At 45.8% G+C, this 26,473-nt stretch overlaps 1 protein-coding gene across 1 annotated transcript in view; it reads left to right on the top strand.

Moving 5' to 3' along the window:
- Positions 1-26,473, top strand: part of LOC144797995 (mucin-3A-like) — a 149,503-nt gene that overhangs the window by 63,001 nt on the left and 60,029 nt on the right. The window contains exon 6 of the mRNA XM_078668791.1: positions 19,191-19,327. Coding sequence (XP_078524917.1) covers positions 19,191-19,327 — 137 coding nt within the window. The remainder of the gene's footprint in view (positions 1-19,190; positions 19,328-26,473) is intronic.

Here is a 26,473-nt window from a genome sequence, read left to right as displayed (position 1 = left end):
TAGAAACTATAGGGCGGCAGGGTGGTTTGTGCAAGTCTTTATGAACCTTAGGTACCATATATATGATTGGACTCTTAGGACTCTCCTGAGTTAGATATTTCCTGGTTTTGTCTGATATGATTCCTTTATCTTCTGCTCTCGTCAGTATGTTGGATAAGGTTTTTCGGATTTCTTCAGTGGGATTATAATCAATTTCCATGTACAATGACTCATCTTCAATGTGTTCCTTGATCATTAACTCGTAGTATGGTTTATTCAAGATTACCATGGCCCCTCCCTTATCTGCCTTTTGACACACAATCTTGTCGTTTTTGGCCAATGCTTGTATTGTGCCATACTCCTTGTTTGTCATGTTCTTCCTTTTAGGCGTTTTCTTTGTATTGACTTTTTCTATTTCTTGTTTACATAAGACTTCAAAAAGGTCAATTGTCTTGTGGCTAACTGGTGGCATGTACGTACTGGTAGTCTTTAGCCCTCTTAACTCATCAGTTTTCACTTGCGAAGGTTCTGTAAGGACATTGTCAAAGAAGTGTCTTAGTCTTATTTTCCTTGTCAATTTAAATAAGCTCACCTCCATCTCTAATTTGGAAGCCATAGAAAATGCCCTACTGAACAGCACATATGATCAAGACCTGCAAGTATTTTTAATGGAGCTAATGGAGTTCACTCTCATGAACAGTTATTTTGAATATCAACAACGATGGTTTATCCAATGGAGTGGCACATCGATGGGCAATTGCGCCGTGCCGGCGTACGCCAATCTGTTTATGACGGATTTTGAAAACCTACATATCTATCAACGACAAGAATGGGCAACTCAGCTATTGATGTACGTAAGGTTCATCAACGACATCTTTTTAATTTGGAAAGGCGCTGATGACACTTTATGCAGAGAGTTGGATACATTGAACAACAGAAATGAACGGATTAGCTTCACATGGCAAATGAGCACTACTAAAATCCAGTATTTGGATGTAGAGATTACCAGAAGTAACAATCAATTTCAAACTAACCTCTACCGAAAGCCCACTGATAGGAACAATTTATTGAAATTTGACAGCCACCACCCTCAATCTTTGAAGACACACCTGCCATATTCACAGTTCCTCAGGGTACGGAGAGTGGTCTCGGAAACTCAAGAATGTCAAGAGCAATTAACAATCATGGCTAAGAGGTTTCAGGATAGAGGATATCCTGAACAAACCATTGAACCAGCATTGGTAAGAGCACAAAAACCATCCAGGGATGAATTACTACTGAAGAAAATGCAACCGCCCACCAAAAGAATAACATGTGTGAGTAAATATTCCAATGTGAGTACCCAATTTAAGAACATTATTAGGAAACATTGGCAAATACTGAAATTGGAAGTGGATTTCAAAGGCATCTTTTCAGAAGAACCATTATTTGCGTTCACTCGAGGTAAGAACTTAGGGGAAATGTTGAAATACCCCATTGAGCGACCCCCACAAAGCACTTATCGTGGAACTATCCCATGCTTGAACTGTAGCAGCTGCCACAACATTATGAAGGGGAACGAGATAGCCCATCCCATGAAAGGGTTTAAAATACCGTTAAGAGTGAGTGGGACATGCGATACAATGAACATAATATACATGCTGAAATGCCCTTGTGGTTCAGTGTATGTAGGCCACACTCAACGTAAAATAAAAACACGCCTTACAGAACACAAAAGCAACATAAGAACAGAATCTGTGAAATCAACGGTGGCCGTCCATTTCAAAGAGAAACATCACCACATAAGCCAACTGCGGGCTTGCATTTTGGAAATAGTGCCCAAAATTGAGGGCTCAATAAATAAGAAAAACTTACTCAGAAGAGAGAATCACTGGATTTACTATCTAAACAGCCTCAAGCCCAACGGGCTAAATGATCGGACAGAATTTTTGTGCTATTTATAAACATTGTTGTTATATGTATAATGCAACAATCATATTACACATAGCGCTTCATGAAGCTCTTAATTTATTCTTACAACCGCTTAGGTGCATAACATGGCAAGGGCGAGCAGCACGTATCATATAGCATTCCTTAGACTGCAAGCGTAGTATATTGATTGTGTCCACAAAGTTAGTTGAAAAAAAACGGCTTGCGTAGTAATGCGCATGCGTTAAGCCGCCGGTAGAAAAACTTACACATTTGACCCCGGCGCCATTAGGAGATGCAGCGCGGAGTTCGCGTAGGCGGAATAACTTAGCAAAGTTTACAAGGTGAGCGCTTAGAGCATGAGTTAGCCATTAATGTTAGTCTCATCCCGCAAGTTCGGCGTAGCTCTAGTATAATCAAGCACATGCAAGCGATCGAGCGGCCCTAGAATCATTGCGGTAACATTCAGGCAAGACACCAGCAAGCGTGATCCACTGTTATAGTGAACCATAAGCTCGAACTTACGATATAGGCGTCCATTAGCCCATTTGAACTTTGTTAAATATCCCGTAGAATTTTTGCTTCAACACCCGAGTACCCATCGCGCTAAGTCACGCATTTGCGCAATCACACAGTCAGCATACAAAGTTGTCAGTAATGCTTATATCGTGAATTACATGAAATAGGGCAGGCTAAAGCAAGTTTTGTTTTATTATTCAACAGGTTTCCCTGATGAAGGTGCTATATGCACCGAAATGCATTGGATGTGATTTATTGGGAAATTACAAATAACCGATACAAAAGAAGATATCTAACATGTGAATACAACATGAAAATATTTGATTATGATGAAAAATAAATTCAAGTGCATGAACATATAATGAAGTCACGTTTGAATTGAAATAGCTGGAGATCCAGCAATCTTCTTGTGCCCAGGGTGAGAGGGCTATGATGCAATAGTCCTGCGACCATTTGAAAAAAAACACATTTTCCTCACATTTCTGTGATGGAAAGTTCTGGTATCTTTATGGAGCAACTAATTTCCTACCACCTACCATTCCCCCAAGTCTACCAAAAAAATGATACCTCAATTGTGCAGGCAGGGCCAGTGGCACTGACAGGATAGACACAAAAACGGAACCTGTGCACATCACATTTTGTCATTAAAAAATGACCTTTTTTTGCAATGTGCTTAGCTGTAGATTGTGGGGTCTAGCTCAGCCAGCACTTAAAGAAACCTAGCAAACCTGGAAATTGTGAAAATTAGACACCTGGGGAAATCCATAGTGTAGTGACTTGTGTGGCTCTCACCAAGTTTGCTTAACCATAAGCCATTGCAAACCTCAAACTTTGATTAAAGAACACATTTTCTTCATATTTCTGTAATGGGAAGTTCTGGAATCTGCAAGGAGCAACTAATTTCTGCTGTAGCGCCATTTCACTCTTAGATCCTTATAATACGCATCAGCATCATTCACTCGGTCCTCTGAAGTATCTTTGAACCGTGCTGAGAGGGGTTGGATATAGGGGACCACCTCCAGTTATGCACTGAGGACCAGGTATTGGATAACTGACCTACAGACTAGTAATTAGATGCATGAATATAACCCTCAACACTACGCTACTATACAACTACAGAATCATAACAGCATGTCCAAATCTCCTTAAAAAATTCAGTCAGATTGATATCATACAAAACAATACTTCAGCAGTTAGGGCTATGCAGAAGAGTAGCATTACGATCTGTCGACCAGAGATCTCTCTACTTAAATACTCATTAATGCTTAGACTAGAATGCACAATCAATAAAGGTAGACAAAAGACAGAGAGACAACAACAGGATTTAAGCTTAGCAGTAAAATTAAAAGGTAAATTCATCAATAGCAGGCATTTGAATCTAAAAGTACAGGATTAACACATTAATATTCCTGGGGCCATCAATTACCAAGATTCTAAAGAAAAAGTTCAGGAAGGGACATGAACCTCATCTCACGGTATTCGAAATGAAGGAAAGAAGTCTGGAAAACATTGCACACAGCGTATGCATAAGCCTGCCATGTCCGCCAAATGATGTATCTCAGTTGGTAAGAACAGGATCTTTGAAGAAGAAGTAAAAGGAGTCTTAAATCCAGCTAGCCAGCTCTCCTTTATCACACACGTATATTAACCCACAAGTTCCAGGGTGACACCTCCTTGGTCACCTCGTCTGGTCAGACGACTCAGTCCATTGGTCATTTCATATAGGGTGATTGCCATGCAGCATAAAGAAGACACATTTTGAAGAATTTTAGGCGTTGCAATTTAGGTAACTGTCAGGCAATTCGGTAGGAATTACTCTTAAACAAAGATCCTTTAGAAAATGGCACATGCGCGAAATCGTAAGGACAGTTTCTCAAGCAGATGTTCCTACAGCAACACAAATTGTGTGAAACAGTTCTTATGTATGAGTCGGAACGCTCTGAAGAACACATAGTTTCGATTCATTTTGTAAAGTGGAGCCTTTTCCAATGAGAATGAAGCCAAAGCAACAGAGAAATTGTGTGTGCAAACAGGCAGGCTTTTACTGAATTTAGGCTAATATAAGCAAAGTATAAAATTATCGAAATATACATTTTCATTAAGAAATATGACATTCAAATTATTGCTTTGGCTTAATTTCTCTTAGAAAGCAGATTAATTTCATCATAAATTGCAAGTGTAACTATGGCATATTACTACATTTTCAAAATATCAATCTATAAAATTACTTCACACCATGAAATATATATTTTTTCCAGAAATTCTCATTAATACATACATAAAGATTATTCTCTGAAAATTTCAGGACATTTAGAATTAGTATAAAAGTGCAGCCCGTTTCTCTTTTCTCACTTGGTGCACATTTTTCACGTATGCAAAACATGGAGTGTTGAACCAAGACTTCTGAAATACACAGGATGTTACCTATTTTGCATTAGTCTCATTAAATCTTTCACACATTACTATTGTTTAACCCCTTCCGTACTCCCTTCGTCCAACGGCTGACGGGAGCACTCCCTCCCTGGTGCTGTGAACGACCGTTGGCCGACGCAGTCCCGCCCACCCTTTAGAACACCCGCATCACGGCGGAATTGCCGCTGCAGTTAAGACATTAAGGGGGAAAAGGTTAATAATCTTAATAACATGCAAGTCATCACCTTCACATTTCTATTCCATGTTAAACAAATTTACCATTGCAATTTAGAATGACACATACCTATGTCATTAACACGAGCATTTTCATCTACTCTGCACTCTCCTGCATGGTTGCGATGCAGTAACTAGATTTTTCAATATTGTTTCTCAATTTCTTTAAAGTATAGTTAGCACACACGTTGTGCTTGTTTGTCATTTTTTTCTCAAAGGTGTCAATAATTTGTGTTATATGTCAACTAAGGTAACCTGCAGTTTATCTGCTCCATCAGTTCCTACCACCTACCATTCTCCCAAGTCTTCCAATAAATATGATACCTCACTTGTGTGGGAAGGGTTAATGGCTGCAACAGGAAAGGCGCCAAAACGTAACATGAACACATCGCCTTTTTCTACTGAAATCTGACCGATTTTTTGCAATGTGGATAGGAATGGGTTTTGGGCCTCAGCTCAGCTCAGCCAGCACCTAGGAAAACATAGTAAACATGCATATTTTTTCAAACTGAACACCTGGAGGAATGAATGGTGGGCCTAGCACATTTTCCTGTGTGGATGCTGAACCCATGCCTGAAAATCAAAGCTACCCCTTTTGTTGATGCTGGCACCTTGCCTCTTGTACCTGGCTCTTTTGCGGGCACTGGACCAGGAAGTATGTGGGAACTCTGGGTGGCAGGAAGTTTGAGGCTCCTAGCAGATTCCAGTACTCTGAGGGATCCACACGAACCACAATGGTGTCCCACTGGTGTCTAGTTCATGTAAATATCTATAGTTGGTAGATTTTCCCTAGAGACAATGTACACGCTGGCAGCGAAAGACAGAAAAGACCAATATGTCTGCACAGCCATCTACTCCTCAAGTACACACACATATTGGTTGGATTTGGCATGAGTGCGAGTGTAAACTTCCAAATGTAAATTTTATTAACAAAAGATTTCACAAAAATGAAATTCAGTGTTATTAATTCAAAGTTCAGAATGCTGAACCAATGACTGACAGCTCATGAGCTGTAAAGCCACATCAAGGCACCAACCGCTTTACAGGCCATTCACACACCTTTCATGCATGACACAGACAAAACCATTCACACCGCCAGCTGCAGGCCGAGCATATTACAACACTCACATTAACAAATAGTGGCATTCAGGGGCAATCACTTTCATACACCCACAGGACTGACAAAGCAATCACACTGCCGGGCAGCTGACAGAGTGTGTTGCCTGGTGTTTGGCTGCAATATGTGTGTTGTGATCAGCAGCAAGTCACTGCACACACACTGCCAGCCAAAGACCAGCACGCACACACCACCAGCCAAGTGCTAGTCCACACACACCGCCAGCCTATGGTCAGTCCATGCACACTGCCAGCCAAGTGCCCGTCTAACACATCGCCAGCTAACCACCAGTCCATATACACCACCAGTCAACGCACATTGCTAGCCAAGCACCCGTCTGCACACACCGCTAGCCAAGCACCAGTCTGCACATACCGCCAGCCAAGCACCAATCCACACACACAGCCAGCAAAGCGCCAGTCTACACACACCACAAGCCAAGCGCCAGTTCACACACACCGCCATCACATTTTTTTTACAAAAAAGAAAACACAAACCTATTTGATGGAGATGAAAAACCAACTATGACTATAAACACAACAAGTCTAACTAAATACATCAAACAGCCTCCAACCGTGAAACTGAACAAAAAATATAATACAGTACAGACCAGTCAGTTCGATTTTACTCTCCCGGTTGCTCCCAATACTAAGCCTGGGGATCTCTGTTTAATTTATTGTTTATCTGCCAACCAGCCTGGCAACCGGTGTCTAACCTAGGCTGTGCCATGCTGCTACAAAGTGTGGGTGACATTATACTGTTCGCAAGAAAGTGTCACTCATACTCGTTGAATGCCACTCGTAATCACACTGAAATTATAAAAACTTCACACATAAGCTATCTGAAACCTTGGCAACTATGCGCATTTATCGATCTTCTTCATACTTAAATCACATCCACCCAGAATTAAAGGTTATGTTGCCCGGTGTGGCATTCTAGGCTTCTGCTTCGGTTGCCAAGAGCTTCAGAATGCCACTAAGTAAGATGCTCCTAGAGGCAGTTGAAGCTGAGTCTGCTCCCTGCTTGCAGTGCATTTATGGATGGGATCCTTTACTAGGTATAAATCTTATTTCAACCTCAACCTGATCTCCTGGGTACTTCACTTTGTTATATTTGGCGACAGAGGATGGCTGGACAGTCCATGAAAAGGATCTCAACATGAAACTTAAGCTCACTTTGAAGATTAAGCATCTCAATCAGCACGACTAAATACATGAATTCCTCCCTCTATGTCTGTTATTGCAGCCCAGGGATTCTGCTACTCAATGGGTGCCAGTAATTATTCTTAAAGAAAAGAGGGAGAACGCTTCACAGGACACTCAGGCCTCAAAAGACTGTCATTTGTACTAATCGCACCTTTGTGGAAAATAAAGGGGACATTCTAGTGCACTGGAGAGCTTCTTGCACTACGGTGAGCCCGTTGTGACACAGTAATTCGTTAACAAATATTCGTACGAAATTTGAGGAATCCGTTACCTCTTACGCGAGGACATCTCGTGCTTTAACTCGTGCTCGGGAGCTCCTTGTTTTCCTTCAAGTCGCCTGCATGCCACGCTATGGAATCCCTTTGCTTGGAGTGCTGAGATTTCTAACGTCACCTGGACACCTACACTCTCACGTTGTCCCTTACGTTGCGTAATGCTGCGTAGCACCCATTTTAGGTGTGTCCTGGGCATACTTGCTTTTCACGGTGCAGTGCCTCAATTTCCTGCTCTGCGTTGTGGTTGCATAGCAACACTACCACTGAGTGTCACTTCTGTGATATGCATAGAGACTCTTCAAAGGTGCTTAACAATGCTGAGGATTTCTTCTGTGTTGCGCGCTGTGTGTCACTTCTGTGATATGCGCACAGACTTTTCAAAGGTGATTAACAACGCTAAGGATTTCTTCGGTATTGTGTGCCTGTTCCTTGACATGCACACGAATAACAACTTCAATTCATGCTACTTTGTACATTTTTGGTGGCTTTGTATGTTACCTCAGGGACATGCACACTCTCTTTCACAATAGCATATGAAGATATTTGTGTGTCATTTTAGTCTCTTCTCAACAGTGTGACACACCCTACTTTTATATTTCAACAAGTTCATTTTTTATTGAAATGCATGCATCAGTGAATAATCCTTATTCTCTTTCAGGTTCATGTTAATTCTTTGACATTCAAGTGTTTTCGGTTATTTAATTTTTCTACAAAATGCAAAATGTTACTGCGCCTATCTTCTTTTTGTCATCTCCCGGTGATCCACCTAGTAGAGGGCAGAAGTGGCGCAAAGTATTTGAAAGATATGCCAGAGTGTGAAGCTCCTCCCTGAGTGCTGAAGGGAAAACAGCCCTATTACTACATTGTCTAATGTCGGAGGGCTAGGAGGTTTTTCATCATCTTCCCGAAATTCATGACGGTGACCTAAATTAATTTGAAATTTGTATAGCAAAATTGGATAAACTCTATTTACCTAAAGTCAGTACTATTCTTGAAAGGTATCACTTAGGTCGCAGGAGCCAATTAGAAGATGAGTCTATAGAGAATTACATAACTAGTTTGAGAGCGTTAGCTTCAACATGTAAGCTTGGCTCCACCCTTGATGAGAGAATTAGGGACCAATTTATACTGGGGTGGTACATTGAACGTCTAAGAGAGAAACTGTGGCAAAAGGATGAATCTTCCCATGAGGATGTTCTCATTATTGCAAAAAGGATTGAACACTCACTTAAATGTGTGGAAGTCATAAAAAAGGAAGGTGACAAGAAGGAGAAAGATTCAGTTAATGTTGTCAAACAACCACTAAAGGAACAAAAAGAACATGAGAAAAAGAAAACTAATTTTGAAGAAACTGGAAGGTCTAACACTTTTCAAGCTAGATGTATTTGTTGTGGGAAAGTGGGCCATTTGGCCAATGACAAATAGTGTCCAGGTTGGAAAGTCACCTGCTTGCGGGGTGCAGAAATACATTACTCTATTGTAGAAAGAGAAGCCCTAGCTGTATATTGATCCATAAACAAATTGAGGAATCTTTTGTAGGGCTGTATGTTTGAAGTCAGGACAGACCACAAGCCTTTGTGTGAATTCTTTTTAAAAAAAGGGTATCGGTGCTGTCTCAAGTAGAATCACAAAATGGGCTGTGGTGTTGCAAGGATCCTGCTCATACACAAAACTTTGCACAGAGACCAAGGACATCAGTGAATTGTGGTGTACCAAAAACTCACCTCGGTACCTAGAAAACCCCAAGAAGCTAGCCTCAGTGTCACAAGTAACCACTGATTAGACAACCTACAACATGCGACTTAGGACCAAACTCATGAATGGTGGGAAGTGAGAACACTCTTTTGTTATAATCTCATACCAGTCCACAACAGGAGTAAATAAGAGACACGGGTAAGGTTAAAATATTTATTTTAACGACGTGATCTCAGATGCAGTATCTTAGCCAACATAAGCAGACACATGATTAGAAATGATATGGTCAACATTGTTATAATTCCATAAAATACAAAAGGAGAAATCATATTACAATGATGGTGAAAACAGGTCTTATAGCGCCTAGTTTTACACCCTCCATATATAGGAACTATGTTTATAAACTAAAGAAGGTCTCTTAGGCTTGTTTGGGGAATCCCATTACCTTTCCGCTCAGTAAGAGTCAATCACATCTGGACCAGAGAAAGCTCTCTCCCTGGAAACGGAAAATCTTCCAAGTGTCTGAAATCATGGCAAGTGTGCATTAATAAGGGCGCCAGAATCTCGGTTGGCTCACAGCTGCCAAATTGTTGTGTCTAGAAAGCGTTACTCGATCATGTCAAACAACAACTACCATGTTTTGATAACTTTGATGGCTTCAGCACTTACGGTGCAGACTAGGGGCATGATGTAAGTCTAGAGATGTCGAAAACAAACTTTTTCCATATGTAGACTTTCACGAAGCCTAACTTACGAAAACAGCTATGCAGTGTCGTGTGCAAAAGCATCAAAAGGCAAAATGGCATTTAAACATCTAATAAGCCATGCTAACATAACATGCGTGCAAAGCAGGCCTTAGGCCACACTACAGTGGTATTGCAGGACTATGATTTGACATCAAATATTTGACCGGTGTAGAGAACAAAGTTACTGATGCTTTGTCTCGATTGGTAGATGATGATGAGAAATGTTCTTCTGGTGAATGTGAGCAGGATGAGGATATGGTATGATCCATTGAAGGGGGTAGCATTGCCAAAGAAAGGGTACGTTCTGGTTGATTTATTTTCCAGATGGCCAGAAATAACCATTACACGGGGTGTGGAAACCAAGTATGTGGAAGCGTTTTCTAGAAGAACTTATAGCTAGAGAAGGGATACCTGATACAATCCTGACAGTCAATGTGGGACAGTTAGTCTCTAGAGAAATGGAGCAGTTTCTGAGTAGACATGGTATTAAGCACAAGAGGTGCTCATTCCACCATCCAGAAATGAATGGAATGGTGGATCGCTTTAATCATGTGCTGAAAGAGACCATTGAGATGGCAAAATCTGCAGGTTTGGAATGGCGTGAAGGAATTTGCAAAAAGGTTGAAACTTATAGGTTATCTCTCCATGACATAACTAAGAAGACTCAATTTGAATTATTCAGGGGTAAGGTGGCCCCTACTTGGGTTAATGACATGCAGTCTAATCGTGATGTGTGAAATGAGAAGAATGATTGGAAGTTGGCTGAGTCTAGGAGGATAGAAGCTCGTAAAGAGCTTTATGATCAAAGGAAAAGTGTAAAGAAGACTGTTGTCAACGTGGGTAATTCAACGTGGGTAATTGGGTTTTGGTTCAAAACCCTTGCAGGAAAGGTTCTTCTACAGTTTTTCTAAAACCTATGCCGGTTATCAAAGTCTTCAATAATGCTGTAAAATCTGCTGATTATCGCATATGGAATTTAAACAGATTGAGATTTAAAACACGCTCTTACACTACGCTCCTGTCACTGCAACGTAAATATTATATTTAAGTGCATGTTTATAAACATAAAAAGCCATGTCAATGCTTAGTTTAAGTCCATATTTTGGAAGTAAATCACATAGTCAGCATTCAAAATAATGGTGCACCTACAAATCAACATACAAGTAAATGCAATACGTTCAATTAAAATATAACTGTCATTGGATAGTGCAACATGATTTTTGAATCTCAGTGCACTTAAAAAACACATTTGCATAAACCTTTGACATCTCAATTTGTTTGTACACATGCACCGAAATCAGTTCTTTTACATTGCTGTGACAGAAGCATGATTTAAGTGTGTGATTTCAAAGTCAATTAAGCACACCCACAATTAAAACTAATGTTACACACCAAAAACAAAGTCAAATGTGATGTCCATGAATTATGCTTTTATGACAACAATTTAAACACTGTATTGACGTGCAAGCTTGCAATTACAGGAATTGCTACCAGTAATAACAAGCATTTGCAATGCAATCGGTCTTGTCTTTGGGACCTTATATGTATTTAGCTATGCAACACATTAGCCTGGGTGCTGAAACATCTACTGTTCATTAACATGGAGGGAAAGTAAGCACCAAACTGCATGACACACCAGGTATGGGAACACATGGAGAGAAATATTGCCTTTCAGTGGGAAATGGTATAGTCCAAAGCTCTGTTTTTAATATAAAACCAGGGCCTTCGGTGGTCATATCACTGAAAATACAAGATTTGAAAAAAATGTTATTGTCTACAGGTGCTCGTGGATGACCATTTCTATGGACAGGAATCTAGAGAATGCTAAAGTGATTCTGGTATTTTACTGACCTCTGCTCGTCGTTTTCTATCAAGACAGTTAAATAGAGGCAGTTGAACAAGCAGGAAGCAATTCTGGTATTGTATTGACCTCTACTGGTCGTTTTCTATCAAGACAGTTAAATAGAGGCAGTTGAACAGGAAAAAAGTCCCTAGGGGGAAGCAGACAAGTCCTAAGGCTGATCTCCAGAGCCCGCAAACTACATACACATATAAGTATATACTAAAATATATACAAGAGGTCTCGAATACTCAATCTAAAATGTTACACTGGGAAATTACAAGTTATATGCACACAGTCATCATGGCTGAACAGTATAAAAATAACGCTATGACGCAGCTAGCGTGGATGAAGTCGTAGCGCTTTTTCCCCACACTTTTAGCCACGGTAAGAAGTCTAAAAAAACATAGACAAAGCCAATAGATGAGAGAATGTGGCCTTATGGCCAGAGCTGCTGACTTTGGAGTGGGGGAACTAGGTTTGAGCCTCGGCGTCAGCTCAGCATCCTATGATTCTGTGCAAATTACTTAGGGCCAGATATAGGTAGGCAAATACCGGTCGGTAATGGACGAAATTCGGTAATTTCGGCCGTTACCGACCGGTATTTGGAAAATGAGATGTTGGTGGGCATTTTACTGATTCTGTAATTTACCGAATCTGTATTTTAAGGAATCGGTAAATTACCGATTTCCTAAAATACCGAATCAGTAAATTACCGATTTTGCTATGTAGGGAGCACTCAAATGAGTGCATTTCCCCTTTTAGGATTCGTTATTTACCACCAACTACAAGTTGGTGGTAAACAATGAAAACCTTGGAAAAAGCATTTGTTTTGCTTTTCCAACAGTGCCATGTTGCAGACATAGATGCCCTTAGGGAATGTCTGTCTGCAACATGTGCACCCATACACAATTGAGGGGTGCAACAGGGTGTCAAAGTGACACCCTGCTACCCTTCAATATTTCCCCCTTTTACCGAATCGGTAAATACCGATTCGGTAATTGCCATTCATTCCTATGGGCCTGGAGGCCTATAGGAATGAATGCCAATTACCGAATCGGTATTTACCGATTCGGTAATTACCGAAACTTACCGATTCGGTAATTTTTTCGGTAAAATTACCTACATCCTATTTGCCTGTTCTTAAATACCGAATCGGTATGATTCGGTATTTAAGAATCGGTAATCTGGGATTACCTACATCGGGCCCTTAATCTCCCTAGGCCTACGAAAAATGAATGTGTCCTTTTGTAACTGGTGCTCATGTAAAGACCCTCGGGTTGAGTTTGCGCTATATAAATCTGCAAAAAAAGATACATCTTGCATAGGCGAGACCCATTGGCTGCTTACCTCATTTCCGACAATTTGTTTTCTTATACTGCTAGTAGATACTATGTTGTACAATGTGATATCACACAGAAATTTCAATAAAGAATTGTGATGAAAAAGCAATTGTGTGGTGTGCCTCTTTTACCATGGCACACGTCCCTTGCCCAGAAGGGGGGACCCAGGGAGAGCCAGGCGCGAGCTGGTCTTTCCCTGGGTGCGTTCGCGCGAGGGATCTGGGAGCAGGTGGGGTTGATTAGGGGAAGGTATAAAGGGAAGGCGGGCGGTTAATTAAGGAACTGCGTAGCGAGGCAGGGGAAGGGAGGTTTCCTTTTTGCTGCTCCTTTGGCGTCGCGTACCTTATGGGGTCCATGGAGGAAGCGGCGGAGGTCCGTCGGGCTGTCCAGACCCTGTGTGCGGCGGGACGAGAGGACCTGTTACGGCCGGGGGTTCCGGCGGAGGCGTGGGTAGGGTTGGCCCGCCCCCCGCCTCGCAAGGCTTCAAGGGGAGTGTCGCGGGCGGTGTCTGCGTGTCAGTCACCCGGCCCGGAAGTATCGCAGGAGGAAGACGGAGACGCTGCCATGCCGGCGGTGCAGCTCTTGCCGGTCCTGCCCCCCGCAGTGTTGGAGTTCCCGCCGGTTGACCCGGGCGCCCACCAGCAGGTATGTGTTCTACCTTTGCAATGTGCTGGCTTGCGTGGGGCGCCCGGGGGGGGGGGAGGGGGCGCTCCGCGGGACGGGCGAAGCAGCGTTTGGGCGGGGCCCCACCGGGGAAGGCTAGGAAGCCTCCGGTGGGGCCGGGTACTCGCCGGGGGAGGAGTCTCGTCCTTAGGAGCCTCCCCCGGGTTACTGATCAGGCCGAGGTGCCCGGGGGACCTTCCAACCCGGTTTCTGGCGGTATTGAGGGGGCCCCTCCTTGCTTGTGGGTGAACGGCCGCTGCTCCCTTCTGTCCCCTGCGCCTGCTGAGTTGGGGCTGGCCCAACCCCCCCCTGCCTGGTGCTGGGGTTGTGGGTTGCCCTGTTGTGGGGGTCCCCCCTGCTGTTCCCTCGGATTGTGCACCCCCTCGGGGGACTTCCGACGCCCACGGGGCTGTACTGCTCACTGACTCCCACCCCCCGCCAGCCCCACGGACACATGGGTCCCCGTTCCCCGGTTTTGCTGACTCCTGTCCTGACCCCCAGCTGTCTCAGGTGTATGGTGGGATGGATTCGGGCGGTTTGGGGGTGGCCATTGCTCCCAGCCAGGTTCTTTACCCTGTTTCGCGTGAGATGCCCACTGCTCCGCATGTTCGCTCGGCCCCCGGTTTCGCTGGTGCCCCCGGTTTTGCGTCGGTGGACGGTTCTTTGGCGCAGGCTTCACTTGGCTCTTTGGGGAGTGGCAGGTTTGCAGGTTCTTCGCAATCTGGCTTGAGCGGCCGCAGTTTTCATGTCGCGTCTACAGCTGGGCGGCTGTTGGCCGGTTCGGCGGGCTCGGGAACTGTCCCTACGGCTGTTTCCGGTAGCAGGATTACGGGAGAGTCATCTGGAGCGGATCTCTCTTCTGCAGCGTTGCGCGCGCGGAGCTTTCATGACGTTGACTGGCAGTTTTATGATGGGGGACTTGGTGATGGGGCGCTGCCAAGTGGCAGTGCAGAGTTTTCATTTTCTGGGGATGTTTCACATGTAACTGTACAAGATGATGAATTGGAAGAAGGGGACTTGCGGGACGAGGAAGTTGGGCTTTTGGCAGCACGGGCCCAGAGGGGTGGGACGGAGCTCCCCTCTGTTTCTCGTATTTTGCAGGAGTCATGTGCGGGCCATGCAGCGGTACGGGAGTCAGCAAGGAATCGACCGTCTCGAGGGGCTCCTGTTGAAGTTCAGCAGAATTCGGCACCATTGCCAAGAGGTAAGGATAGTTGGTGGGCCGTGTGGCAACCAAGGGAGAGTCTCCCGGTGACGCGTACCAGATCAATAGGTACAGGGGATGGGGTTGTTACTGAGCGAGTCGCTCTGGCACCGAGGCTTGAGCGGCCGGTGCATCTGAATGTCAACCAAGGGAGAGTCTCCCGGTGAAGCGTACCTGATCAATAGGTACAGGGGATGGGGGTTGTTCCTGAGCGAGTCGCTCTGGCACCGAGGCTTGAGCGGCCGGTGCATCTGAATGTCAACCAAGGGAGGGTCTCCCGGTGAAGCGTACCTGATCAATAGGTACAGGGGATGGGGGTTGTTCCTGAGCGAGTCGCTCTGGCACCGAGGCTTGAGCGGCCGGTGCATCTGCATGTTTCTGATGTACAAGTTACGGGGGAAGTTTCTAAGGAGGGGGATGGGGTGGCTGTTCCCCAGAAAGTTTCGGAGGATAGTATCCTGACAAAGAAGTTGCCTTATTCTGGAGTGGGGATGCCTTTGGGGTCTCCTTTGTCTGAGAAAACCAAAACTCGCATATGGACTGGTGAATATGTGGATGTTTTTCGGCTTCTCCGTAGAGATATACAAGTTAAGGAGGGGTCGAAGGAGGAGGAGTTGGAGTTGGCTCGGAGGCCTCGAGTTCCGAGGTCTATTGAGAATTGGACTTCGGCCTTTCTAATTTCTGCCAGCGTGTATAGTCCGCGTTATCCGGATAAGGCAGTGGACATGTTTAAATATGCGGACGTCATCCGTAAGGCCCATGGTTATTTTGGGGGGTTTTTGCATGGTTGTCGTACGACGAGGAGTTCCGGGCTCGATGAGTGTGTTCCCAGGGCTTTCCTGGGGTGAGGCCTCGGGTGGGCAGGTGGTCTGCCAATCTGAAGTCTGCGAAGGAGTGTCCTCAGGTGGTATGCTTCCGTGGATGACGCCTTGTGGCTTGTTCGCACGGCGGGATTTGGGGCTTTGCTGGCAAAGAGTGACATTCAGTCAGCTTTCCGGCTCCTGCCCATTCACCCCTGGGATTTTGGTCTCTTAGGCATGCATTTTGGTGGCTGTTTTTATGTCGATCAAGTGTTCCCTATGGGCTGCTCGATTTCCTGTTCCCTATTTGAGACCTTCAGTACATTTTTGCAGTGGCGATTCACTTTTATCAGCGGCCATGCTCTGGTCTGCCATTACCTTGATGACTTTCTTTTCATTGGTGAGGGTCATTCTGGGCAGTGTCAGTCGGCTTTGTCAACTTTTCAAGATATGCCTTCGGAATTGGGCGTCACTTTGGCGCCGGATACAACTGAAGGCCCGTGTACCTCCCTGACTTTCTTAGGGATTGAAATTGATACTACAGTTATGATGGCGCGGCTGCCTGCTGCTAAAGTGCAAGAGATGTCTGATTTCCTCAGGTGGGTTTTGGGTGAGCGCAAAGTAGAACTGCGTACCGTCCAGAAGCTTTTGGGGTACCTCAATTTTGCTTGTCGGGTTGTACGGGCAGGTCGGACTTTTTGTCGACGTCTGGGCCTCTCGATGTCCGGCGCCAGCCTGCCCCATCATCGGGTGCGCATTACAACTGCTGTCCGTGCTGATTTGACTATCTGGTTGAGTTTCCTGCAAGATTTCAATGGCGTGTCCTTGTTTTTTGCGGATGAGGACATGGTGTGGCAGGTGCAGCTTTTCACGGATGCATCGGGAGCGCACGGCTTTGGCCTCTTTTGGGAGGGTCGTTGGTGCGCGGCAGGCTGGCCACAACATTGGAAAGATCAGGGTCGCAGTATTGCGTTTCTGGAACTCTTCCCGTTGTTGGTTGCTCTGTTTATCTGGGGACAGGAATTTCAGAATCGCTCTGTATTGTTCCATGTGGACAACATGGCAGTTGTGGACTTGGTTAATAGACAGAGGGCCCGCGATTTGCGGGTATTACGGCTACTGCGAGCCTTCATGTTGAGGTGTCTACAGCTGAATATTGTCTTTAAGGCTAGGCATGTTCCTGGGGCCTCTAATTGCATTGCTGATTCTTTATCTCGCTTTCAGTGGTCCGACTTCCGCAAATTGGCTCCTGGGGCGGACCTGGAACCGACGGCGATCCCACAGTACGTATGGGACTTGGGGATTGAGGGTACATCAGTTGGTTGAACATTCAGTGGCTGCCTCTACACGGCGGAGCTATTTGAAGGCCTGGCAGGAGTTTTTACAGTTTGGTGAGGAGCTGGGGGGTACGGTTCGGGCTGGTTTATCTGAGGAACGAGTCTTATTGCAGTTTGTTTTGCATTTAGCGGACAGAGGCCTATCCCACACGACCATTTCTGGCAAGTTAGCTGGGGTGTCTTTTTATGGTCAGCTTTGGTGGGGGAGGGCTCCTGTTGGGGGGGTGTTGGTTCGTAAGGTTCTTAAGGGGTTGGGTAGGCTACAAGCCGGTGGGCAAAAGTTGCGGCAGCCTGTGACCTTTGATTTACTTCAGCTGCTGGTATCGCAGTTGGCTGTGTGCTGCTATGACGCTTTTGAGTGCCACACGTTTCGTTTGTGTTTGTTTGGTTATTCTTTGGTGCATTCCGGCATCTGAATTGCTGGGTTTGAGGGGTAGGGTGGGTATGACCAGTAGCGTGGTGGTGGTGGAGCATGTCAGGGTGCGTTTGTGGTTACGGATGTCCAAAACTGATCAGATGGGGAGGGGAAGGTGGGTGTTTCTGGGTAGGAGTGGAGTGCCTGCTTGCTGCCCTGTGGGGGAATGGGAGGTTTTTGTGTCCTCTCCACATTTTGCCCCGGGGGCAATTTTTTGTCATGGTGATGGAAGCCCCATTCTTGTTTCTCCGTTGTTGGCGGTCCTCCGCACGGTGTTGTTGGGCCTGGGGAGGGATCCTTCCCAGTTCGGCACTCATTCATTCGGGATTGGGGCGGCGACAGAGGCCGCCAGGCTGGGTGGGATTGGTCCCAGATTCGTCGCATTGGGCGTTGGCGCTCAAGATGTTGTGAGAAATATGTATGAAAGTAGTCCTCCTTTGCTTTGCCTAACATTTCTTTTTCTCCTAGGTCCTTGGCCCTCAGTCGCTGGATGCAAACGGAGGGTGTGGATCCTGGGGCACTCTTTTGTTAAAGGGCCGCTGTGGCCGCTGCACGTCAGCTTTGTGGGAGATCTCTTGGTTTAAGTAGCCTGACGCATGAAGTCTCCTGGCATGGCACAGGGGGCATGCGCTGGGGCGGTCTCTTTCCCGCCTTGGCTTCTCTAATTTCAAAAGGTTTGGGGGGCCCTCCGGATCTCCTGGTGTTGCATCTTGGGGAAAGCGACTTAGTTTCTCTCTCTGGTTTGACTCTGTTAAATTAATGCAACAAGTCCTAGAAGCCATCAAGACCGCATGGGTGAGCACCATGGTGATATGGACTGAGTTTGTTCCTCGATTAAACTGGAATGGGGCAAGGAACTATTCAGCTGTGGAGCAGGCAAGACGCAAAGTGAATAGAGCAATGAGACTGTTTTGTGATCATTTATGTATATACAATTTGGCTCATCACCATTTGAAAGTTTCAGAGACTCATTTATTTTGTGAGGATGGGGTCCTTCTGTCTACTTTAGGGATTTCTTTTATCTTCTGGAGCTTAGAGACTTGATTGCTAAAGTGCTACAGGTGCAGTTATGGTGTACTCCTTCTATTTCTCCTTTGGGTGGGGCAGGAAAACGCTAAAGGTTTTCCTGGGTGGCGGATTTGTTAGTGGGGTGGGCAGCCTGGAGCGGGTTGGCCATCCTGAAGGGTAGCTAGTTGGGTAATCCTGGGGGTATTAGGCAAGAGTTAGTTTCGGGTTTCTGTTAGGTAGGGATTTTTAGGCATACTGTGTAGATTGAAATGTCATTAAATAAATAAATAATGAATGTGTTCAGGAAATGTATTATGCACCTGTCTTAAATTAAAGTGGCCTTTCTTGCTCCTTGAAGAAGTGTGGACAGTGATTTCTTGCGCGAAGTGGCGTTTCCAGGTGGATTTTGCTGTCTGGTGCTGACTTCCTGCTTGCGTCCTGGTCCTCTCTCCATATTTAACACTGTCTGCTTTTCTTCCTCTGCTTCCAGCACACTCGGTGTCAGCGTGGACCACTCAGTCCAAGTCAACGTGACTGCTAGTCACTATCAAAACGAGTACACAAATGCAGTCAAAGGAGTCGACGCTGCTTTACTAAACAGGACGTATTCAAGTAGCGACATAACCGGTATGTCCCTCCGCGACTCAATGCCCCCCTCCCCCCACTTCCGTTACCACTGCAGCAAGTATCGCTTCCTATGTATGTGTGAGTCAGTGCAATTTAAAGACCAGCTTTGCATGTTCTCATAGCTGCATTGAAAAATTATCTAAGATGCTGTTTTTTTTCCGAACAACGTTGTTATTTTCACCAGTAAAAATGTGTTGCTTTGTGATGATGTATGCACCAGTTGTCCGACTCCATTCTGTGGTGCTACATCTACAATTTGAAACACTTTTCAGTAGGTCTTGCACTGTCAAATCTTCGTCTTTGTTGATATCTTTAATGACATGGTGGCGTCACTTCCTGCACTTGAAAAAACAGGATGATCCTTTACTCAGTACAGCAAAGGGAATTAAGTTTAACTGGGGCAAGGAGGGGGCGCTGCTATCCCCTAATTTTCACCTACATGAAACCTTTTTTCGTTTTTGTAGTTTTCACTCCCTGCCCTCACTCTAGACCTTCAGCAAAATAAAAATAAATAAAAAATAGGAAACTGTAGGGGTGTTAAGAGTGGGCAAAAGGTCAATTCCATGATGTCATCGGGGATGGGCTGATGATGACTGTGACTGATGTCCCTTCCGCTAACCTAGGCACTTGGTTCCAGTTTGACATTGTTGCCAGGTACCGCTGAATTAACAACAACTCAATGTGTCTTGTCATTGATGAGTCTGTGAGTGTATGCAGGATGGTAGACCAGTGAGTCTGTGGGTGCATGCCGTATGGTAGGTCGGTGAGCCTGTAGGTGTATGTGGTATGGTAGATCAGTGAGTCTGTGGGTGCATGTGAGATGGTAGGTCAGCGAGTCGGTGAGTGTATGCGGGATGGTAGATCGGTGAGTCTGTGGGTGCATGAGGTATGGTAGATTGGTGAGTCTGTGGGTGCATGCGGAATGGTAGATCGGTGAGTCTGTTGGTGCATGCGGGATGGTAGATCGGTGAGTCTGTGGGTGCATGCGGGATGGTAGATCGGTGAGTCTGTAGGTTCATATGATATGGTAGATCGGTGAGTTGGTGGGTGCATGAGGGATGGTAGATCGGTGAGCCTGTGGGTGCATGCATGATGGTAGATGAGTGAGTCTGTTGGTGCATGCGGGATGGTAGACCGGTGAGTCCGTTGGTGCATGTGGGATGGTAGATCGGTGAGTCTGTAGGTGCATATGATATGGTAGATCGGTGAGTCTGTGGGTGCATGAGGTATGGTAGATCGGTGAGTTTGTGGGTGCATGCAGGATGGTAGATCGGTGAGCCTGTGGGTGTATGCACGATGGTAGATGAGTGAGTCTGTTGGTGCATGCAGGATGGGAGATCGGTGAGTCCGTTGGTGCATGCGGGATGGTAGATCGGTAAGTCTGTACGTGCATATGATATGGTAGATCGGTGAGTCTGTAGGTGCATGTGGTATGGTAAATCGGAAAGCCTGTGGGTGTATGCAGGATGATAGATCGATGAGTCTGTGGGTCTTTGCGGGATGATTGATTAGTGAGTCTGTGGGTGTATGCAGAATAGTAGTTTGGTGAGTCTGTGGGGGTCCGCAGATTGGTAGATCGGTGAGTCTGTGGGTGCATGCCGTATGGTAGGTCGGTGAGCCTGTAGGTGTATGTGGTATGGTAGATCAGTGAGTCTGTGGGTGCATGTGAGATGGTAGGTCAGCGAGTCGGTGAGTGTATGCGGGATGGTAGATCGGTGAGTCTGTGGGTGCATGAGGTATGGTAGATTGGTGAGTCTGTGGGTGCATGCGGGATGGTAGATCGGTGAGTCTGTTGGTCCATGCGGGATGGTAGATCGGTGAGTCTGTGGGTGCATGCGGGATGGTAGATCGGTGAGTCTGTAGGTTCATATGATATGGTAGATCGGTGAGTCGGTGGGTGCATGTGGGATGGTAGATCTGTGAGCCTGTGGGTGTATGCACGATGATAGATGAGTGAGTCTGTTGGTGCATGCGGGATGGTAGATCGGTGAGTCCGTTGGTGCATGCGGGATGGTAGATCGGTGAGTCTTTAGGTGCATATGATATGGTAGATCGGTGAGTCTGTGGGTGCATGAGGTATGGTAGATCGGTGAGTCGGTGGGTGCATGAGGGAGGGTAGATCGGTGAGCCTGTGGGTGCATGCATGATGGTAGATGAGTGAGTCTGTTGGTGCATGCGGGATGGTAGACCGGTGAGTCCGTTGGTGCATGTGGGATGGTAGATAGGTGAGTCTGTAGGTGCATATGATATGGTAGATTGGTGAGTCTGTGGGTGCATGAGGTATGGTAGATCGGTGAGTTTGTGGGTGCATGCAGGATGGTAGATCGGCGAGTCTGTGAGTGTATGCGGGATGGTAGATGGTAGATCGTGAGTTTGTGGGTGCATGCGGAATGGTAGATCGGTGAGACTGTGAGTGCATGCGGGAAGATAGATCGGTGAGTCTGTGGGTTTATGCGGTATGGCAGATCAGTGAGTGAGAGAATGGAGGAATTAGTCAGTGATTGTATGAATGGATAATTGCCAGTGTACATACCAGATGAGTGAATGAATGGCTCAACTCATCGTTTAGTGAAGATCCTCATTTATTGATGTATTTATTATTTATTCAACAGATTTTTGTAGCACGTTGTCACCGGAGCCATAGATGAGCTTTATAGATTAACAATAAAAGCGACACAAGGAGTTACATGGAACTGTGATATGTTAAAGCAATTACTGCGACATAGGTTTAATATAAACATGTCCTGATAAACAGAGATGGGGGATGTGAGTGCAGAGTAAAGTAGGGAGAAGGGAAGACATGTGGAGGGAGTAGCTTTTGTGGAGGGAGTTGGCTGAAGTGGGGCGAAGCAGGAGGTGAAGACTGGTTAGGGGCATAGGGAGGAGTGGCGATTACAAGTCTATCATACTAATCAGTTCTGATAGGGAGGTGGGGTTCGGATTTATCCTGCAAGACTGTGTTGGAATTATTGGGTGAGGTATAACTTGAACAGGTGAGTCTTTAACAGGCATTGAAGCAAAAGGAGTATTGGAATATCAGTAAGTCAGGGAGTTCCAGAAGGTAGAGCCTGCTCAAGAGAAGGAATTGTGTAGCGCCTACGAGGTTCGGAATAAAGTTTTTTCTGGGAAAAGTTTTATCCAGTTCTCAAGTTTCTTGAACCACGTGATGTCTTTAGAAGGTTGGTCAAGTAAGAGGGAGCTTTTGCATGGATTGCTTTGAAGGCTAAGCATCATAGCTTGAAGGTGATTCTGGCCTTAGTAGGGAGCCAGTGTAGATCCACATGGATTGAGGAGATGTGATTGAATTTCCTGGTCGAAGGGATTAGCCTAGCTGCTTTTAGAGGAGAGAGGGCAGATTATGAAGCGCCTGTTAAGACTGCATTGCAAAAGTCTGGTCCAGAGAGCCTCAGAGCATGGAAAGATATTTTCAAGTGATCCTGTTGCAAGATTTATTTTAGTTTATTTAACACTGAGAGTTGTCAATTGGCTCTTTTAGCTAAGTTGTTAAGGGATTGGACCATAGTTAAGGAAGAATCTAGTGTTATTCCCAGTGAGCAGATGAATAGTGACAACATGGAAGTAAAATCTAGTAGAACGAGCCGCATTAGTTCTAAGGCAAATTTAATATTTAAGTTAAGTTATAAGACAAACATATAACTTAAGTTATTGGACAAATTTATTGGCTTTGCAAGCATTTGTTTATTAATGGGTTTGTTAATAAAGTAGTCTTTTTTTTTTTGATAATACATTTTCATTGACATTTTCAATACTGAGAACAAAAGAAAGGCAGCCATGAAGTACACAATATAGCAAAACTCATCACCTTTGGACATTAGGAGGCACAAGCCAAGAAAATCGTCCATAAGCACAATGTGTCCTATAAAGGGAAAAAACATTTGTAGGAAAGAGAAGCTGACACAGACTTCAAAACAGTAGACTTAACCACTTGCCCCGTATCTTCTCAAACTTTTCAGGGCACCCCGTGGCCTCAAAGAGGGGTTCCTCCTGGGCCGCACAGCTGTCCACCCCTCTGCGCCATTTACAAACAGTAGGAGGCCTAGCTTGGGACCAAGAAGCGTTTGTCGGCCCGAGAGCCGTCAAATCCATCAAAGACTCCTAGGAGGAGAGGTAGGGGATCGTGGGGGACCTGCCAACCCAGTGTTTGTGTAAGTTCTGATTCTACACCCGCCCAAAAGGAGGTAAGACTGATTCATTGCCAGACCATGTGATAGAAATCGTCCCGGACTTGGCCACATCGGTTACAGTCCGGTAGGGGACGTAAGCCCGCCCTATGTAGGCGTACCGGAGTCAAATATGCTGTGTGTAGATAGTAGAGTTGGATAAGGTTCACTTTGGAGGAGGTGGTTAGAGTTTTGGGTGCCATGAGGGCATCTAGCCAATCTGCTTCCTCTAGGCGGCCCACCCATCCCTCCCAACGTGTTCGCAGCGTATCTAGGGTGGCTGGACTGTTATTCACCACTGTTATTCCCCAGTGATCGATATATCCGTGAGACTCCCCCTTCCCCAAGTTGCCCTTCATGACCTGATCCTCAAGCGGGTTAAATTCGGGAAGGGAGGTACCGGGGGAAACCTGGCAAGGAGGGCGTGGTGAAGTTGCGAGTATTTGTAAAACTGTGTCGAGTGGAGGGAGTGACGTCGTTGCAGATCGGAGAAGGCTCGGATGTGGTCCCCAACCCAGACGTCCCAGAGAAGTGTGATTCTAATCCAGTCCCAATGGCGAAACCCATTGAGGGTCGATATCTCTGGCATCCAGGACCCGTGCCACAGGGGGGTATATTGGGTGAGTTTCTTTTCCCAGTGTGTGTAGCGCAGGGCTGAGCGCCATGCCGTTAAAACTGCCCTGGTGATGGGAGGAATAGTCTGCGGGATAGGGGAGCCGTATAGGTTGACCTGCAGCTAAAGAAAGTTCATGATCCAGAGTTTGACCTTGTAAGCCGGATCAGACTAGCACCCAGCTAACCAGTCGTGAATAACAATAGGCCGGGTAGCAGGATAGTAGAGGTGGAGGTTGGTCCATCATAGGGAGGTATCCAACAGCGGGCCAGGGACTTACGTGGTCTGCCCTTTCCCCACAAAAACTTTGTAATCACCCCATCTAACTCACGAAACCAACTACCTGGGAGATGAAAAGTAATGTTTTGTAGAATGTATAAAAAACAGGGAAGGATCGTCATTTTAAAAAGTGCTCCTCTACCGAGAGGGTTAAGCGGGAGGGACTTCCAATGTTTGATATCGGATTTGGCTTTTGTGACCAGGGGAGTAAGGTTGAGAGCCCATTCCAGTTCAGGGAGCAGGGTTATCCAAATCCCCAAATATTTAAACAACTGTCCCTGCAGAGGGATTGTAGACTGCCAATCAAAGCAGGATCATGAGGGGTGAAGGGGGACCAAAGTGGATTTCGCAGGGTTACGTCACTAGCCGGAGACGTCCTCGAAGACCGAAGCACCTCTAGACAGCGCGGACCGGAATACTCCGGATCAGCAAAGAAAAGCAGAACATAATCTGCAATCAAGGCAATCTTGTTGTCTGCTGGGAACCCCAAGACCACCCTTGAATCTGAGGTCCGCGCGTATGAGGCAAGGCCAACGGCTCCATCGCCGGAGCGAATAAAAGTGGTGAAAGGGGGCAGCCCTGGCGAGTGCCTCTTCGGATGGGGAACGCTTCAGAAAGGACGGCACTAATCGGGACCCTTGCCCGTGGGTTTGACTACAAGACCTGAATGAAGCTCCGAAAGCAGGGGCCGAAGCCCATCTTGCTCAGAACATCCCGTAAATAGGACCAGTATGGGCCAAGAATGGGGTGAGTCGCTGGCGATGGGCTAGGGCCAAATGGAGGTGTCGTATGCAGTATTCTGTGCCAGGTACAGGCATAAAGCTGCACTGGTCGGGGTGGATCAAGTCGTGTAACAAGGGGCAAACACGTTGGGCTGGGACTGTGGCAAAGAATTTCATTTTGGTGTTAATAAGGGAGATTGGGCGATAATACACGCAAGATAGGGAGGGTGGTTGGGTCTTTGTGATGACCACAATGGTGGCCATACCAGTCTCGGGAGGAAATGACCCTTCCTTGACCACATGCTGGAAGAGATTAGCGAGATGGGGAACCAGCAGGTCTCAATACGCCGCATAGTATTCTTGAGGGAAACCGCCTGGCCCTGGCGTCTTCCCGGAGTGTAACAAGGAAATGGCACCTTGGATCTCCTCCAGAGTGAAGGGACTGTCCAGGTCTGCTGAGTCAGACTGAAAAAGGCAGGGAAGTCGGACGTCCGCACGGCCCAGTACTGCGGCCAAGGATGTCACGGGAGGTCGGTCGTATAGAGTTGGGTATAATACCCAGCGAAGGTCTGGGATATGGCTGCGGAGGTACAATGATGGGTACCGGCGGTGATAGAGCGCGGGCTCACCTGCTCGGGATTGTACCATACTCAAATGGGTACATAAAAGCATACACACTTTGAACAGGTAAACCTACGCTAATCAGAATTTTAATAAACCATTTAGGACCTATACCATTTGTCTTACCAATCCTTGTCACCGGTACCTAGAATCCTAAAGGATCAAGGGTGTTAGCAAAATAGGCAGTAAATAAACATTTGCACTCATAAAATAACCACAGACTCGGGAAAGGTTCAAACACTTTATCTATGTAAATTATTAAATGTCAGAGTGCATACCATTTCAATTAAAGCTCATTCAATTAGGAATAATATAATCAAAGCAAGATGATGTGAAAATATTATGAGACTTTCTTTAAGCATTGAACCATAGGAAGGGTAAGAAAAGGGAATCAATACAATGACATACACACATGGATTTTTAATTACCTAGAATGGTGTGAAGACCAACCCTGGCCACGGGCTTGGATAAAAGAGAGGACCCGATATTTCAGGTGCCAGCAGGATAGAACATTTGCAGACCAGAATCAGGACAAGTACGGACCAAATTGGATCAGGACAGGACCACCGCAGGACAGGACCGACAACCACAGCTAAAGTGCAACGCCAGCATCGCAACCGCCTCTGCAGCTAACAGTCGGACCCCGATTGGGTTATCGAACTCCTTCCCAGAACCCCGATTGACTTATCGGTTCTTCTGACAGAGTGCTCCGCCAGCACCTCTGCTCTCG

Source organism: Lissotriton helveticus, chromosome 12 (genome assembly GCF_964261635.1).
Source record: "Lissotriton helveticus chromosome 12, aLisHel1.1, whole genome shotgun sequence".
NCBI classification, from domain to species: domain Eukaryota; kingdom Metazoa; phylum Chordata; class Amphibia; order Caudata; family Salamandridae; genus Lissotriton; species Lissotriton helveticus.
This window is presented reverse-complemented; position numbering and strand designations above follow the sequence as displayed.